The 15,445-nt window shown below is 49.4% G+C and overlaps 1 protein-coding gene across 2 annotated transcripts; it reads left to right on the plus strand.

Annotated features, from left to right (window-relative positions):
• The first annotated feature begins 436 nt into the window (after positions 1–436).
• POP7 (POP7 homolog, ribonuclease P/MRP subunit) lies at positions 437–13,315 on the plus strand. Of its 2 annotated transcripts, none has more exons than XM_055292630.2 (2): positions 437–752; positions 12,636–13,315. In XM_055292630.2, the coding sequence occupies exon 2, from the start codon at positions 12,646–12,648 to the stop codon at positions 13,066–13,068; it is 423 nt and encodes a 140-aa protein (XP_055148605.1). In that variant the 5' UTR covers positions 437–752; positions 12,636–12,645; the 3' UTR covers positions 13,069–13,315. The 2 variants fall into 2 exon arrangements, with proteins under 2 accessions (XP_055148605.1, XP_055148604.1); XM_055292629.2 differs by lacking the exon at positions 437–752 and adding an exon at positions 11,260–12,119.
• Positions 13,316–15,445: the final 2,130 nt, after the last annotated feature.

Raw genomic sequence — 15,445 nt, forward strand, 5'->3', positions numbered from 1 at the left:
GGTGGCATGTCTCATAACATTGCCCAGGCTGGTCTTGAACTCCTGGCCTCAAGGGATCCTCCTGCCACAGCCTCTTGAGTAGCTGGGACTACAGCCGTGTGCCACCACACCCAACTAATTTTTTTAATTTATTGTATTTGTTGTTTGTTTTCCAAGATAGAGTCTTGCACTGTCGCCCAGGCTGGACTCCAGTGGCGCTATCATAGTTAACTGCATCCTCCGCCTGAAGCTCCCTGAGTAGCTAGGACTACCAGGCACACCACCATGCCCAGCTTTTTTTTTTTTTTTTTTTTTTTGTAGAGACGGTTTCCCCCATGTTGCCCAGGCTGGTCTTGAACTCCTGGACCCAAATGATCCTCCCTCCAAAGTGCGGGGATTACAAACATGAGCCGCCATGCCTGCCCTCTCAAAAGCCTCCGTTTCTCTTACAGAAGGATGTTAACACCGCTCTGCACCCAACCCCCGACCCCCAACTCCACACTCTTCCTTGAGTGCTTGTAAGAATTAAAATAAGTGAATGTGAAAGGCTTTGACAAGAGAGAAACTGCTATGCAAATGTGAGGTGACTGAAACCCCCTTTGTTTAAAAAAAGGACTTTTCAAGAACGACTCGCTGAACTTTTTCAAGGCTCGAAAGTTCCGTATATGCTTTCACCTTTTTCTTTGGAAGTTACTCCAGAATGTATACCTTACTTCCCAGAAGCCTAAAAGAGCTGTCGCCCAACACAATGTAATCCTCAAAACAAGGAAAAGGTAAGTTCGTGACTTGGAATTTGAGTGCCTGGTGTCTTGCCATGATAGAGTGTTGACTTCAGGAACTATTGTACCTGGAACAACTTTTGTTTCCCCCACCAAGTACCACTAGGCTTCTGTGCACTTGGAGTTTTCCTGTCTGTTTTCCTTTTTTAACTATTTTATTTATCGAAGAGACAGGGTCTTGCTCTGCTGCCCAGCCTGGAGTGCAGTGGCACAAACAGCTCACTGCAGCATCAACCTCCTAGGCTTAAGCGATCCTCCCTTCTCAGCCTCCCGAGTAGCTGGGACGGCAGGGAGTGGCACACCACCATGCCCGGGTATTATTTATTATTATTTTTTTTTAGAAAGAGTCTCACTCTGTTGCCCAGGCTGGAGTGCAGTGGCGTGATCTCAGCTCACTGCAGCCTCCGACCCCAGGTTCAAGCAGTTCTCGTGCCTCAGCCTCCCAAGTAGCTGGGACTACAGGTGTGTGCTACCATGCCTGCCTAATTTTTGTATTTTTAGTAGAGACAGGGTTTCACCATGTTGGCCAGGCTGGTCTCGAACTCCTGAACTCAGGTGATCCACCTGCCTTAGCCTCCAAAAGTGCTGGGATTACAGGCATGAGCTACTGCACCTGGCCCAGCTATTATTTTTTACTTTTAAATTTTTGTACAGACTGAAGTATCACTATGTTGCCCAGGCTGTTCTCGAACCCCTGGGCTCAAGCGGTCCTTCCATATCGGCCTCCCAAAGTGTTGGGATTACAGGCGTGAGCCACTGTGCCTGTCCTGCTGTCTGTTTTTATATTTTATTTAATATTTTAATTTTTTTCGAGATGGAGTTTCGCTGTGTCGCCCAGGCTGGAGTACAGTGGCGTGCTCTCAGCTCACTGCAACCTCCACCTCCTGGGTTCAAGTGATCCTCCCGGGTTCAAGTGATCCTCCCACCTCAGTCTCCTGAGTAGCTGAGACTACAGGCGGGCGCCACCACGCACAACTAATTTTTGTATTTTTAGTAGAGACGGAGTTTCACCGCTTTGGCCAGGCTGGTCTCAAATTCCTGGCCTCAAGTGATCCTCCCGCCTCGGCCTCCCAAAGTGTTGGGATTACAGGCGTGAGCCACCGTGCCCTGCCACCTAGCTTCCTTTCTCAGATAGGGAGTTTATAGGCTTTACTTTCTGATGACTTCAGCATCAGTGTTCACACTTTACAGTTAGTGGGGATTACTTGTCCAAAGTCACAAACTGGTGTCCAGGAGATCCAGGGAGACCCCTCTAGTCTTCTACTCTGATTGTATTAGTTCTCATGCTGCTAATAAACCTTGTCCTTCCTTGAGCCCAGAAGGACAAGGTTGTGTACTCCAGCCTGGGCAACAAAGTGAGTTCTTGACTCAGAGAAAAGTGAAAAAATATAATAAAAAACAAAAAAGAACTGTGAGTCTCCCGTGAAGAATTAAAAAATTACAAAGAAATCACTTGGACCTAATTGGCCGGGCATGGTGGCTCATGCCTGTAATCCCAGCACTTTGGGAGGCCGAGGCGGGCAGATCACCTGAGGTTGGGAGTTCGAGACCAGCCTGACCAACATGGAGAAACCCCGTCTCTACTAAAAATACACAATTAGCCAGGTGTAGTGGCACGTACCTGTAATCTCAGCTACTAGGGAGGCTGAGGCAGGAGAATCGCTTGAACCTAGGAGGCAGAGTTTGCAGTGAGCAGAGATCATGCCATAGCACTCCAGCCTGGGCAACAAGAGCGAAACTCCATCTCAAAAAAAAAGAAATCACTTGGACCTAATGTGTTTTTGTTTGTTCAGGTGCTGCTCTGTAAAATGTCTTGGTCTGTGTTCTAAATTTGCAAACTTTTTAACTAAACAAAGAGATTTGTTCAGAAGGTTAATGGAGATGAAAGAGTGGTCTCACGCAGACAAAACAGCCAGCCTCTGCCTTTCTTTTCTTTTTCTTTTTTTTTTTTGAGACAGAGCCTTGCTGTGTTGCTCAGGCTGGAGTGCAGTGGTGCAACCTCCGCCCCTCCAGGTTCAAGCGTCTTGTATTTTTAGTAGAGATGGGTTTTGCCATGTTGGTCAGGCTGATCTCAAACTCCTGACCTCAGGTGATCTGCCTGCCTCGGCCTTCCAAAGTGCTGAGATTACAAGCGTGAACCACCGCTCCTGGCCCTTTGTTTTCTTTCTTTTCTTTTTTTTTTGAAACAGAGTCTCCCTCTGATGCACAGGCTGGAGTGCAGTGGCGCGATCTTGGTTCACTGCAAGCTCCGCCTCCCAGGTTCACGCCATTCTTCTGCCTCAGCCTCCCGAGTAGCTGGGACTACAGGCACCCACCACCACGCCTGGCCAATTTTTTGTATTTTTAGTAGAGACGGGGTTTCACCGTGTTAGCCAGGATGGTCTCCATCTCCTGACCTTGTGATCCACCTGCCTCGGTCTCCCAAAGTGCTGGGATTACAGGCGTGAGCCACCGCGCCTGCCCCGCCCCCACATTTTTTTTTCCTTAATGGCAGATTCCTCTTCAGTGTTTTCCTTCGATGAAATGCAAGGAGAGGGCTGGATGCGGTGGCTCACGCCTGTAATCCCAGCACTTTGGGAGACCGAGGCAGGTGGATCACAAAGTCAGGAGTTCAAGACCAGCCTGGCCAACATGGTGAAACCCTCGTCTCTACTAAAAATACAAAAATTAGCCTGCGTGGTGACGGGCGCCTGTAATCCCAGCTACTCGGGAGGCTGAGGCAGGAGATTCACTTGAACCTTGGAGGCGGAGGTTGCAGTGAGCTGAGATTGGGCCACTGCACTCCAGCCTGAGAGACAGGGCGACTCCATCTCAAAAAAAAAAAAAAAAAAAGAAATGCATGCAAGGAGATAAGGACTGTCTTGTTGTCAGATCGGTTTATTGTCAAATCGGTTTATTACGGAGCTTGTCTTCACCCACCTAAATTGCGAGCCTTGATATTTTTTTTTGTGGATATCAGAGTTTGCAAAACATATTTTAGGTACCATGGAAAGACACACGACCTGAGTAATGGAGTGATAGCTCATAAACTGTGCTTATTGTTAATTATCAGACATAATGGGCCTTAAAATTGATTTATTGCATTCCGAATTACTTTTGGCCCTGAGCTAAGTTCTTTGCTCAACCAAACATAACTGCGTTGTAAGTCACCAATGACTTCCACATTGTGAAATCTACTGGTCCATTATCTTATATGACCTGTTACCAGCCAGTGACATAGACGGTCACTCCCTCCAGAAATACCATCTTCACCTGGCTTTCTGGATGCTATATTCTGTTGGTTTTCCTCCCACCTCACTAGCTGCTATTTCTCAGACTTTTACTGGTTCCTTCTCTTCTCCCCATCCTCCCAGGGCTCAGACCTCCCCACTGGAACAGGATATGGGTTGGGCACAGTGGCTCACATCTGTAATCCCAGCACTTTGGGAAAGGCTGAGGCGGGAGGATCGCTTGAGCCCAGGAGTTCAAGAGCAGCCTGCACAACATGACGAAACCCCATCTCTATAAAAAATACAAAAATTATCTGGGCGTGGCGGTGCGCACATGTAGTCCCAGCTACTCGGGAGGCTGAGGTGGGAGGATTGCTTAAGCCAGGGAGGTGGAGGTTGCAGTAAGTGGAGATCAAGCCACTGTACTCCAGCCTGGGTGGCAGAGCCAGACCCTGTCTCAAAGAAAAAGGGAACAGGATATAGGACCTACTGCTAAACATTCCTGTCTCTGCCTAATCATTACTTCCTCTCGGAAAACCTTGGATCCCTCAAGATGATATTGGCTGTCTCTCCTTGGGATCCACCCAATCCTATTCATGTCCCCTCAGCACAGGTCACGGGATCATGCTCACCTTGTCTTGCACGCTACAATATGAGCAGTTCAGCACAGTATTATGTAATATAACTGGTATGTTCGCAGCCTAACAGGTCACCTTGATCCATCCCTTATAGCTGTGTAATATTCCATGGGATGGATGTGCCATAGATTGTTTACCATGCACTGATCAAAAGTTATCTGGAGGTCAGTGGCTCAGACCTGCAATCCCAGCGCTTTGGGAGGGTGAGGCGGGAGGATTGCTTAAGTACAGGAGGTCAAGACCAGCCTGGGCAACATAGGGAGACCCCCATCTCTACACAATAAATTAATATGAAAAGAAAGCCATCTGGGTTGCTTCCAGTTGGGCTATTACAAATAAAAATGCTATGGACGGGCTGGGCGCGGTGGCTCACGCCTGTAATCCTAGCACTTTGGGAGACTGAGGCAGGTGGATCATGAGGTCAGGAGTTCAAGACCAGCCTGGCCAAGATGGTGAAACCCCGTCTCTACTAAAAATACAAAAAAATGTAGCTGAGCATGCGCATGTAATCCCAGCTACTCAGGAGGTCGAGGCAGGAGAATTGCTTAAACCCGGGAGGCAGAGTTGCAGTGAGCTGAGACTGCGCCAGTGCACTCCAGCCTGAGCGACAGAGTAAGACTCCATCTCAAAAAAAAAAAAAAGAAAAAAAAAATGCTATGGATGTTCATGTACAGATTTTTAAATGCTAAGAAATATTCTTGCTGGGTCATTTGGTAAGTGTACGTTAATTTTAGAAGGAACTGCCAAACTGTTTTCTAGGATGGCTGTACGATTTTACACTTCCACAAGCAGTGTATGTATGAGAGATCCAGTTTCCCTGCATTCTCATCCACACTTAGTATTGTTCAGATTTCGTATTTCAGCCATTTCAACACGTGTTATTGGTAGCTCGTCATGGTTTTCATGTGTATTTCCTTAATGGCTAGTGATATTGAACATCTTATGATGTGCTTATTTACCATTCTTATACTCTCTTTCACTGAAATGTCCGTTTGAGATTTGCCCATTTTCTTTCTTTCTTTTTTTTTTTTTTGGAGACAGAGTCTGGCTCTGTTGCCCAGGCTAGAGTACAATAGTGTGATCCTGGCTCACTGCAACCTCTGCCTTCCAAGTTTAGGCGATTTTCATGTCTCAGCTTCCCGAATAGATGGGATTAACAGGCGCCTGCCACCACGCCCAGCTAATTTTTGTATTTTTAATAGAGACAGGGTTTCACTATGTTGGCCAGGCTGGTCTCGAACTCCCAGCCTCAGGTGATCCACCCACCTCAGCTTCCCAAAGTACTGGAATTACAGGCAAGAGCCACCTCTTGCTTGCTTGCTTGCTTCCTTCCTTCCCTCCCTCCTTCCTTTTTTGTTTTTTCTTTCTCTCTTTCCTCTCTTTCTTCCTTCCTTCTTTCCCTTTTTCTTCCTTTCCTTCCTCTCTCTCTTTCTTTCTCAGAGCCTCACTTTGTCGCCCAGGCTGGAGTGCAGTGGCATGATCACAGTTCATTGCAGTGTTGTCCTCCTGGGCTCAAGCAATCCTCCTACCCCAGCCTCTTGAGTAGCTAGGACTGTAGGCACACACCACCAGGCCTGGCTAATTTTTAAATTTTTTGTAGAGACAGGATCTCACTATGTTGCCCAGGCTGGATTTGCCCATTTTCTAATTGGGTTGTTTGGTTTCTACCTCTCGAGCTTAGAGAGTGCTTTATATATGCTGGAAACAAGTCCTTTGTTGGATATATGATTTGCAAATATTTTCTCCCAGTCTGTGGCTTCTATTTTCATCTTATTAATGTGGTCTTTCACACAGCAAATGTTTAAACATTTTGATGAAGTCCAATTTATGTTTTTTTTTTTTTTTTGAGACAGTTTCACTCTTGTTGCCCAAGCTGGAGTGCAATGGCGCAATCTCAGCTCACTGCAACCCCCAACTTCCAGGTTCAAGCGATTCTCCTGCCTCAGCCTCCTAAGTAGCTGGGATTACAGGCACATGCCACCATGCCCGACTAATTTTTTGTATATTTATCTATTTATTTTTTTTTTTGAGACAGAATCTTGCTCTGTTGCCCAGGCCGGAGTGCAGTGGCGCTATCTTGGCTCACTGCAAGCTCCGCCTCCCAGGTTCACGCCATTTTCCTGCCTCAGCCTCCGGAGTAGCTGGGACTACAGGCAGCCGCCACCGCACCCGGCTAATTTTTTGTATTTTTTTTAGTAGAGACGGGGTTTCACCGTGTTAGCCAGGATGGTCTCGATCTCCTGACCTCGTGATCCGCTTGCCTCGGCCTCCCAAAGTGCTGGGATTACAGGCGTGAGCCACCGCGCCCAGCCAATTTTTTGTATTTTTAGTAGAGACGGGGGTTTCACCATGTTGGCCAGGCTGGTCTTGAACTCCTAACCTCAAGTGATCCACCCACCTCAGCTTCCCAAAGTGCTGGGATTACAGGCATGAGCCACCGTGCCCAGCCCAGTTGTTTTTCTTTTATGGATTGTGCTTTTGGAGTCACATCTAAGAACTCTTCGCCTTTAGCTGGGTGTGGTGGCATGTGCCTGTAATCCCAGCTACTCAGGAGGCTAAGGCAGGAGAATCTCTTAAACCCGGGAGGCAGAGGTTGCAGTGAGCCGAGATCGTGCCACTGCACTCCAGCTTGGGCGACAGAGTGAGACTCTGTCTCAAAAAAACAAACAAACAAAAAAACAAAACTCTTCACCTGACCCTACACTATGAAGTTTTTTCCTAGATCTACGATCCATTTTGTATTAACTTTTTGCCTAGGGCTGAGGCTCATTTCTTTGCCTATTTGTCCAATTGTTTCAGCACCACTTGAAAGGATCGTCCTTTCCCCATTGAAACGCTTTTATACCTTTGTCAAAAACAAGTTGGTTGGCAGTGGCTCACGCCTGTAATCTCAGCACTTTGAGGGAGCTGAGGCAGGAGGATTGCTTGAGTCCAGGAGTTCGAGATCAGCCTGGTCAACATAGTAAGACCTCGTCTCTACAAAAAATAAAACAAAATTAGCCGGGTATGGTGGCGTGTGCTGATAGTCCCAACTACTTGGGAGGCTGAGGTGGGAAGATGACTTGAGCCCAGGAGGTCGAGGTTGCAGTGAGCCAAGATTGTGCCACTGCACTCCAAGCCTGGGTGACAGAGTGAGACACTGTCTTATAAACAAACAAACAAAAAAATTATTTTTAAAGAGAGATAGTTGGCTGTACTTGTGTGAATCTATTTCTGAGCTCTCAATTCCATCTTATTGATTTTTGTGTCTATCCCATTGGGGAAACCATACTTTCTTGATAACTGTATTTATATAGTAAGTTTTAAAATCAGGTAGCGTGATTCCAACAACTTTTTCAAAGTGGTTTTAACTATTCTACTTCTTTTGCCTTTCCATATAAAGTTTAGAATAAACGTCTATATTTAATACAAAAAAATTGCTGGGATTTTTGTAGGAATTGCATTACGCCTATAGATCAATTTGGGTTTTTGTTGTTGTTGTTTGAGAGAGTTCGCTCTGTTGCCTAGGCTGGAGTGCAGTGGCATGATCTTAGCTCACTGCAACCTCTGCCTCCTGGGTTCTAGCTATTCTCTTGCCTCAGCCTCCTGAATAGCTGGGATTAGTACCAGGCGCGTGCCACCACACCCGGCTAATTTTGTATTTTTAGCAGAGACGGGGTTTCACCATGTTGGTCAGGATGGTCTTGAAATCCTGACTTCAAGTGATCTGCCCGCCTTGGCCTCCAAAGTGCTGGGATTAAAGGCGTGAGCCACCATGCTCGGCCCCTATAGATTAATTTGAAGAGAATTGGTATCTTTACTATAATATGTTGGATCTTCCAATTCAATCTCAATCTTGTGGTTAATGAAAGAATCTGAAGTAAAGGAAAGAACTACGGGATTGAAATGGGGTGCTGGGAGCAAATTTCTCTAGAATCTGAACTCTCTTCAACCACTGATCAAATGGGGTCAGACTCCATCCTAGGGAACTGAGAAGGGTCTGGGAGACATAAATATGCCAACTCACCTGTGTAGGTTTACAGTTTACAACATTACCTTGGGTTTCACAACTCAACTGCAAGAAAGGAGTTAGCATCTCCATTTTTTTTAAGCCAGTGTTTTCATATTCTTTATTCCCAAGTCAGTGTATTTGTCAGTTTGAATGTTACATGTATGATAAAACAGATTATGAAAAGCATACTTACAATGAGAACATTATCTTATATAACTGATCATTGAATATGCAACTTCTTGCAACAATAACTTAATGGACCCAACTCTACCTTCTGAATGGACCAATTTTATGATTCTCCTAAAACGTTTTGAGTTGGGTATAGTTTCTTGTTGCTTCTTCCTGTGATCCAAGGCTTAAAAATGAGGCTGGGCACAATGGCTCACGCCTGTCACCCCAGCACTTTAGGAGGCCAAGGTGGGAGGATCACTTGAGATCAGGAGTTTGAGACCAGCCTGGCCAACATGGTGAAACCCCATCTCTACTGAAAATACAAAAATTAGCCGGGCATGGTGGTGCATGCCTGTAATCCCAGCTACTCAGGAGGCTGAGGCAGGAGAATCGCTTTAACCCAAGAGGCAGAGGTTGCAGTGAGCTGAGATCGTGCCTCTGCACTCCAGCCTGGGCAACGGAGCGAGACTCTGTCTCAAAAAAAAAGGAATGAATCTCTGGAAACTAGCAATTACAGCCAGACCTCCCTAGGACCAAGGAGACAGGAGTCGGGGGAAAAAGACACTACAGGTGATGCCCACAGTCTCAAGCACTGTGGCATATGCTTGACTTCAGAGCATTCCAGCACTCAAGGTCAAGTGTGGTGCCATCTGTATATCCTGTCATTGCAAATGCCCGCAACTGCTACAATTAACAGGATATGGGAGAGAGGAGGCACATCATGTGTGGAGGAATGAATCAGTCCCAACAATTATGTGAACATTTTGAAAAAAATTTTTTTTTTTTGAGATGGAGTCTCGCTCTGTCCCCCAGGCTGGAGTGCAGTGGCCTGATCTCGGCTCTCTGCAAGCTCTGCCTCGCGGGTTCATGCCATTCTCCTGCCTCAGCCTCCCGAGTAGCTGGGACTACAGGCACCCACCACCACGCCTGGTTAACTTTTTGTATTTTTAGTAGAGGCGGGGTTTTACCTCGTTAGCCAGGATGGTCTCGATCTCCTGACCTCGTGATCCTCCCGTCTCGGCCTCCCAAAGTGCTGGGATTACAGGCGTGAGCCACCGCACCCAGCCAACGTTTCGAAAATTTCAATACCAAGGATTAACTTCTAAAATACAACTTTACATGCTAGTGCATGCCTGTAGTCCTAGCTATTCAGGTGGCTGAGGTGGGAGAACTGCTTGAGCCCAGGAGGTCGAGGCTGCAGTGAGCTGTGATCACACCACTGCACTCCAGCCTGGGCAACAGACTGAGACCCTGTCTCTAAAAAAAAAAAAAAAAAAAAGACAAGTTTAGGCTGAGCACAGTGGCTCACACCTATAATCCCAGCACTTTGGGAGGCCAAGGTGGGAGGATCACTTGAGCCCAGGAGTTTGAAACCAGCCTGGGCCACAAAGTGAGACTCCATCTCCCATCTCTACAAAAAAAAATCAAAAAATTAGTCGTGCATTGTGGTGCACACCTGTGGTCCCAGCTACACAGGAAGCTGACACAGGATGATGGCTTGAGCCCAGGAGTTCAGGGATGCAGTGAACCATGTTCATGTCACTGCACTCCAGCCTGGGTAACAGAGTAAGACCCTGTCTCAAAAAAAATGAAATAAATTGGCCAGGCGCAGTGGCGCGGCCTAAAATCTCAGCTACTCAGGAGGCTGAGGCACAAAAATCGCTTGAACCTGGTAGGCAGAGGTTTCAGTGAGCTGTGATCACACCACTGCACTCCAGCCTCGGCAACAGACTGAGACCCTGTCTTAAAAAAAAGACAAGTTTAGGCTGAGCTGAGCCCAGTGGCTCACACCTGTAATCCCAGCACTTTGGGAGGCCACGGTGGGAGGGTCGCTTGAACCTAGGAGTTCAAAACCAGCCTGGGCCACAAAGTGAGACTCCATCTCTATAAAAAATAAATCAGCCTTGCGTTGTGGCACACACCTGTGGTCCCAGCTACACAGGAAGCTGACACAGGATGATCGCTTGAGCCCAGGAGTTCAGGGCTGCAGTGAGCCGTGTTAACGCCACTGCACTCCAGCCTGGGTGACAGAGTAAGGCCCTATCTCAAAAAAAATAAAATAAACTGGCCGGATGCAGTGGCGTGCGCCTGTAATTCCAGCTACTCAAAAGGCTGAGGCACAAGAATTGCTTGAACCCGGTAGGCAGAGGTTGTAGTGAGCTGAGATCACACCACTGCAGTCCAGCCTGGGCCACAGAGTGAGACCTTCTCAAAAATAAATGCATGCAAGTTTATAGACAGAAGCTATATAGCTAGCCATTCAACAAAATGCATGTGCAATATGGTGGAGGAGCTGTTGTGAACATCCCCATTTGGATGCTGGGCAAACAGAGTAGTTCAAGGTCCCCAGTGCAGCAGGTCCTACTCATTTCAGAAGGGAACTCTGCAGAAACTATGCTCATCTGGGCAGAGCCCCCACTCCACTGGCCTGGAGAGCCACGAATCCGGCGCGCGTCCTCCCCACCTTGTCCGCCAGGGGGCGACAAGTCCCTGCTCCGGGGTCGCGTGCCGCAGAGCTGGTGGGAGATGGTTGAGCGGCGTGGGTGGGTCAGCGTTCCTTGGGGACCCGTGAAGCCTGCGCTTAGGGCTCACCGCGTGGGTCCCCAGCACAGACAGGAGGCGGACAGCTTCCTGTGAACTGCAGGGGAGTCCCCGGACGCTGTCCTCCAGCGAGGTGGGGACCGGCTATGTCCCTCAGTTCCCCCTCGGTCCTCGGGCCACAGGGATATTAGACTAGGGGGTCAGTTCTGCCAGCCCTGCCCAGGCCTCTTCTGACCAGAGGAGCTGCGACAGACGCGGAGTTCACGCCCCTTGGCGACCGCGGTCTCCTGAACTCGACCCCTTCCCTACTCCCATGGGGAAGAACCTCGCCCCTAGAACAGCCTCCCCTCCAGGTGTCTTCCCTACGCTACCCCTCCGCCGGCCGGGAACTCCGCCAGGCCTACAGACGCCGACCCAGCCCTTTCTAGCTCCTCGCTGGCTCGTTCCTGGTCCCCGCCCTCGGCCGCCCGCCAGTCCCCGAGGCGTACACGTGTAGATCTCGTCACGCTCGGAAGTCTCGCGTTACTCAAACGCCTCGCGCAGTCGCACTTGCGCTCAGGGAAGGGGCGGGGCGAACGGAAGCCGGGAAGGCGATTTCTAGCTCGCGGGGTACGGGCGCGCGTGCGCACTCCGCAGCCCGTTCAGGACCCCGGCGCCGGCAGAGCGCCCACGAGCTGGCTGGCTGCTTGCACCCACATCCTTCTTTCTCTGGGACCTGGGGTCGCGGTTACTTGGGCTGGCCGGCGAACCCTTGAGTGGCCTGGCGGGGAGCGGGCCTCGCGCGCCTGGAGGGCCCTGTGGAGCGAAGAGAGTAAGCACGGGAGGGGCGACAGAGGGGCGCGAGATTGAGGGCGACGCGATGAATGAATCGGAACGGGGGGTGGGGAGACGCGGGATCTGGAGGTGAGTGGGAGAGGACGAGGGGCCGGAAGGAAACAGGGACATCGAGTGTGTCCCCTCTCGGGTGCACCCTTTATTTTTGTTTTTGTTTTTGTTTGAGACAGAGGCTTGCTCTGTTTCCCAGGCTAGAGTGCAGTGGCGGGCGCGATCACGGCTCACTGTAGCCTCGAACTCCCGATCTCAAGCGATCCTCCCGCCTCGGCCCGGGTAATTAAAAACATTTTTCTTAAGATAGGGTCTTGCTATGTTGCCCAGGCTGGTCTCAAACACTCCGGCTCCAGTGATCCTCCCGCCTCGACCTCCCAAAATGCTGAGGTTACAGGCGTGAGCCACTGCCCGGCCAGGTGCACCCTTTGTACAGGAAAAGGGGTAGGAAAGGCTTCGAGGTCACTGTGATCCCTCTGATCGCGTCCCTTTCCCACGCCAGGGCACACAGCATGGCAGAAAACCGAGAGCCCCGCGGTGCTGTGGAGGCTGAACTGGATCCAGTGGAGTACACCCTTAGGAAAAGGCTTCCCAACCGCCTGCCCCGGAGGCCCAATGACATTTATGTCAACATGAAGACTGACTTTAAGGCCCAGCTGGCCCGCTGCCAGAAGCTGCTGGACGGAGGGGCCCGGGGTCAGAACGCCTGCTCTGAGATCTACATTCACGGCTTGGGCCTGGCCATCAACCGCGCCATCAACATCGCGCTGCAGCTGCAGGCAGGCAGCTTCGGGTCCTTGCAGGTGGCTGCCAATACTTCCACCGTGGAGCTTGTTGATGAGCTGGAGCCAGAGACCGATACACGGGAGCCACTGACTCGGATCCGCAATAACTCAGCCATTCACATCCGAGTCTTCAGGGTCACACCCAAGTAATTGAAGAGACAGTCCTCCACTTATCCCCTCCGTGATGTGGCTCTTCGCATGCTGAGTACTGGATCTCGGACCAGAGCCATGTAAGAAAAGGCCTGTTCCCTGGAAGCCCAAAGGACTCTGCATTGAGGGTGAGGGTAATTGTCTCTTGGTGGGCCCAGTTAGTGGGTCTTCCTGAATGTGTGTGTGTGGTCTGTAACTATTGCCATATAAATAAAAAATCCTATTGTACTAGTGTCCTGCCACCCTACTGCCACTGACTCTTTCCTGTGTAAATTCTGTGTGTGCCTGAATAGGGATGGTAGGAAATGCTACAAGTATCTAGGTGAAAGGGGAACCCAAGTGTTTCTTGCCTCTATAGAGAGCATAGATTATGCTATGAGCAGTGTAACAAAACAGTACAGTGCAGAAGCCCAGTCATCCCAATGTCTGTTTGTTTGTTTGTTTTGAGACAGAGTCTCACTCTGTCACCCAGGCTGGAGTGCAGTGGTGTGATGTTGGCTCACTGCAAGCTCCACCTCCCGAGTTCACGCCATTCTCATGCCTCAGCCTCCCGAGTAGCTGGGACTACAGGTGTCCGCCACCACACCTGGCTAATTTTTTTGTATTTTTAGTAGAGACGGGGTTTCACCATGTTAGCCAGGATGGTCTCGATCTCCTGACCTCGTGATCCGCCCGCCTCAGCCTCCCAAAGTGCTAGGATTACAGGCGTGAGCCACCGCGCCTGGCCCCAATGTTTGTTTTAAAGATCTTCTTCTTCTGTTTGGGTGCAGTGGCTCCAGCCTGTAGTCCGAGCTACTGGTGGAGGCTGAGGCAGAAAGATCGCTTGAGCCTGGGAGTTTGAAGGTGCAGTGAGTTACGATCGTGCCACCTGCACTCCAATCTAGATGACATACTGAGACCCTGTCTATGCAAAAAAAAACCACTTTTTTTTTTTTTCTGGGATGAAATCTTGCTCTGTCACCCAGGCTGGAGTACAGTGATGCCATCCTGGCTCACTGCAACGTTCACCTCCTGGGTTCAAGTGATTCTCCTGCTTCATCCTCCCCAGTAGCTGGCATTAGAGGTGAGCGCCACCACGCCCAGCTAATTATTTTTGTATTTTTAGTGGAAACACCATGTTGGCCAGGCTGTTCTCGAACTCCTGACCTCAAGTGATCTGCCCGCCTCGGCCTCCCAAATGCAAAAAATTTTTGAAAACTAGATGGGTGTAGTGGCTTGCACCTATAATCCCAGCTACCTTGTTAGCTGAGGCAGGAGGATCGCTTGAGCCCAGGAGTTTGAGGCTGCAGTGAGCTGTGATCACGGCACTATACTCCTCCAGCCTTGGTGACAGAGCAAGATGGTATCTCAAAAAAAAAAAGAAGGAAACAAACTAAGACTTCAGGACCTTGTTAGTGTCAGGCTCCGTGGTAGGGACTGACAAGTGGCTTCATTTAATTCCTGGACCTGCAAGACCTACCTAGATGGCACCCGGGCTTTCAGGTGCAGAGCCCTTCAGACCCCTTTTTTTTTTTTTGAGACAGTTTCACTCTGTCATCCAGGCCGGAGTGCAGTGGTGCGATCTCAGCTCACTGCAACCTCTGCCTCCTGGGTTCAAGGGATTCTGCCTCAGCCTCCTGAGTAGCTGGGACTATAGGCGTGCATCACCATGCCCTGCAATTTTTTGTATTTTTAGTAGAGAAGGGGTTTCACCATGTCAGCTAGGCTGGTCTCAAACTTCTGACCTCAAGCGTTCTGCCCGCCTTGGCCACCCAAAGTGCTGGGATTACAGGCATGAGCCACCGTGCCCGGCCTTCAGACCCTTCTCACTGGGCTGCTCCAGTGGCAAAGTGACCCCCCCCTCCAAATAATTACTGGGCACACAGGTAATACTTTCTGTTTGGATATTTGTGAGATGACCTGATTTTTCATATTTATCAAACTAGAGTCAACTAAAGCAATGTTTATCAAAGTGGGTTGTGACCCATTTGTGGGTCACAGCTTCTTAAAAAAAAAAAAAAAAAGCCAGGCGCGGTGGCTCAGTTTGGGAGGCTGAGGCGGGCAGATCACGAGGTCCAGAGATCAAGACCATCCTGGCTAACATGGTGAAACCCTGTCTCTACTAAAAATACAAAAAATTAGCCAGGCGTGGTGGCACATGCTTGTAGTCCCAGCTACTCTGGAGGCTGAGGCAGGAGAATCACTTGAACCGGGGAGGCGGAGGTTGCAGTGAGCCGAGATCGCGCCACTGCACTCCAGCCTGGGCAACAGAGCAACTCTGTCTCAAAAAACAAAAATAAAAAAAAACAAGGCTGGGTGTGGTGGCTCACACCTATAATCGCAGCACTTTGGGAGGCCGAGGCAGGTCAATCTCTTGAGCCCAGGAGTTCGAGACCAG

This window comes from Symphalangus syndactylus, chromosome 9 (genome assembly GCF_028878055.3).
Source record: "Symphalangus syndactylus isolate Jambi chromosome 9, NHGRI_mSymSyn1-v2.1_pri, whole genome shotgun sequence".
Lineage (NCBI taxonomy): Eukaryota > Metazoa > Chordata > Mammalia > Primates > Hylobatidae > Symphalangus > Symphalangus syndactylus.

What these genes read in the sequence shown, in the direction of transcription:
- POP7 (XM_055292630.2), top strand. Translation starts at nt 12,646, where the DNA reads ATGGCAGAAAACCGAGAGCCCCGCGGTGCTGTGGAGGCTGAACTGGAT.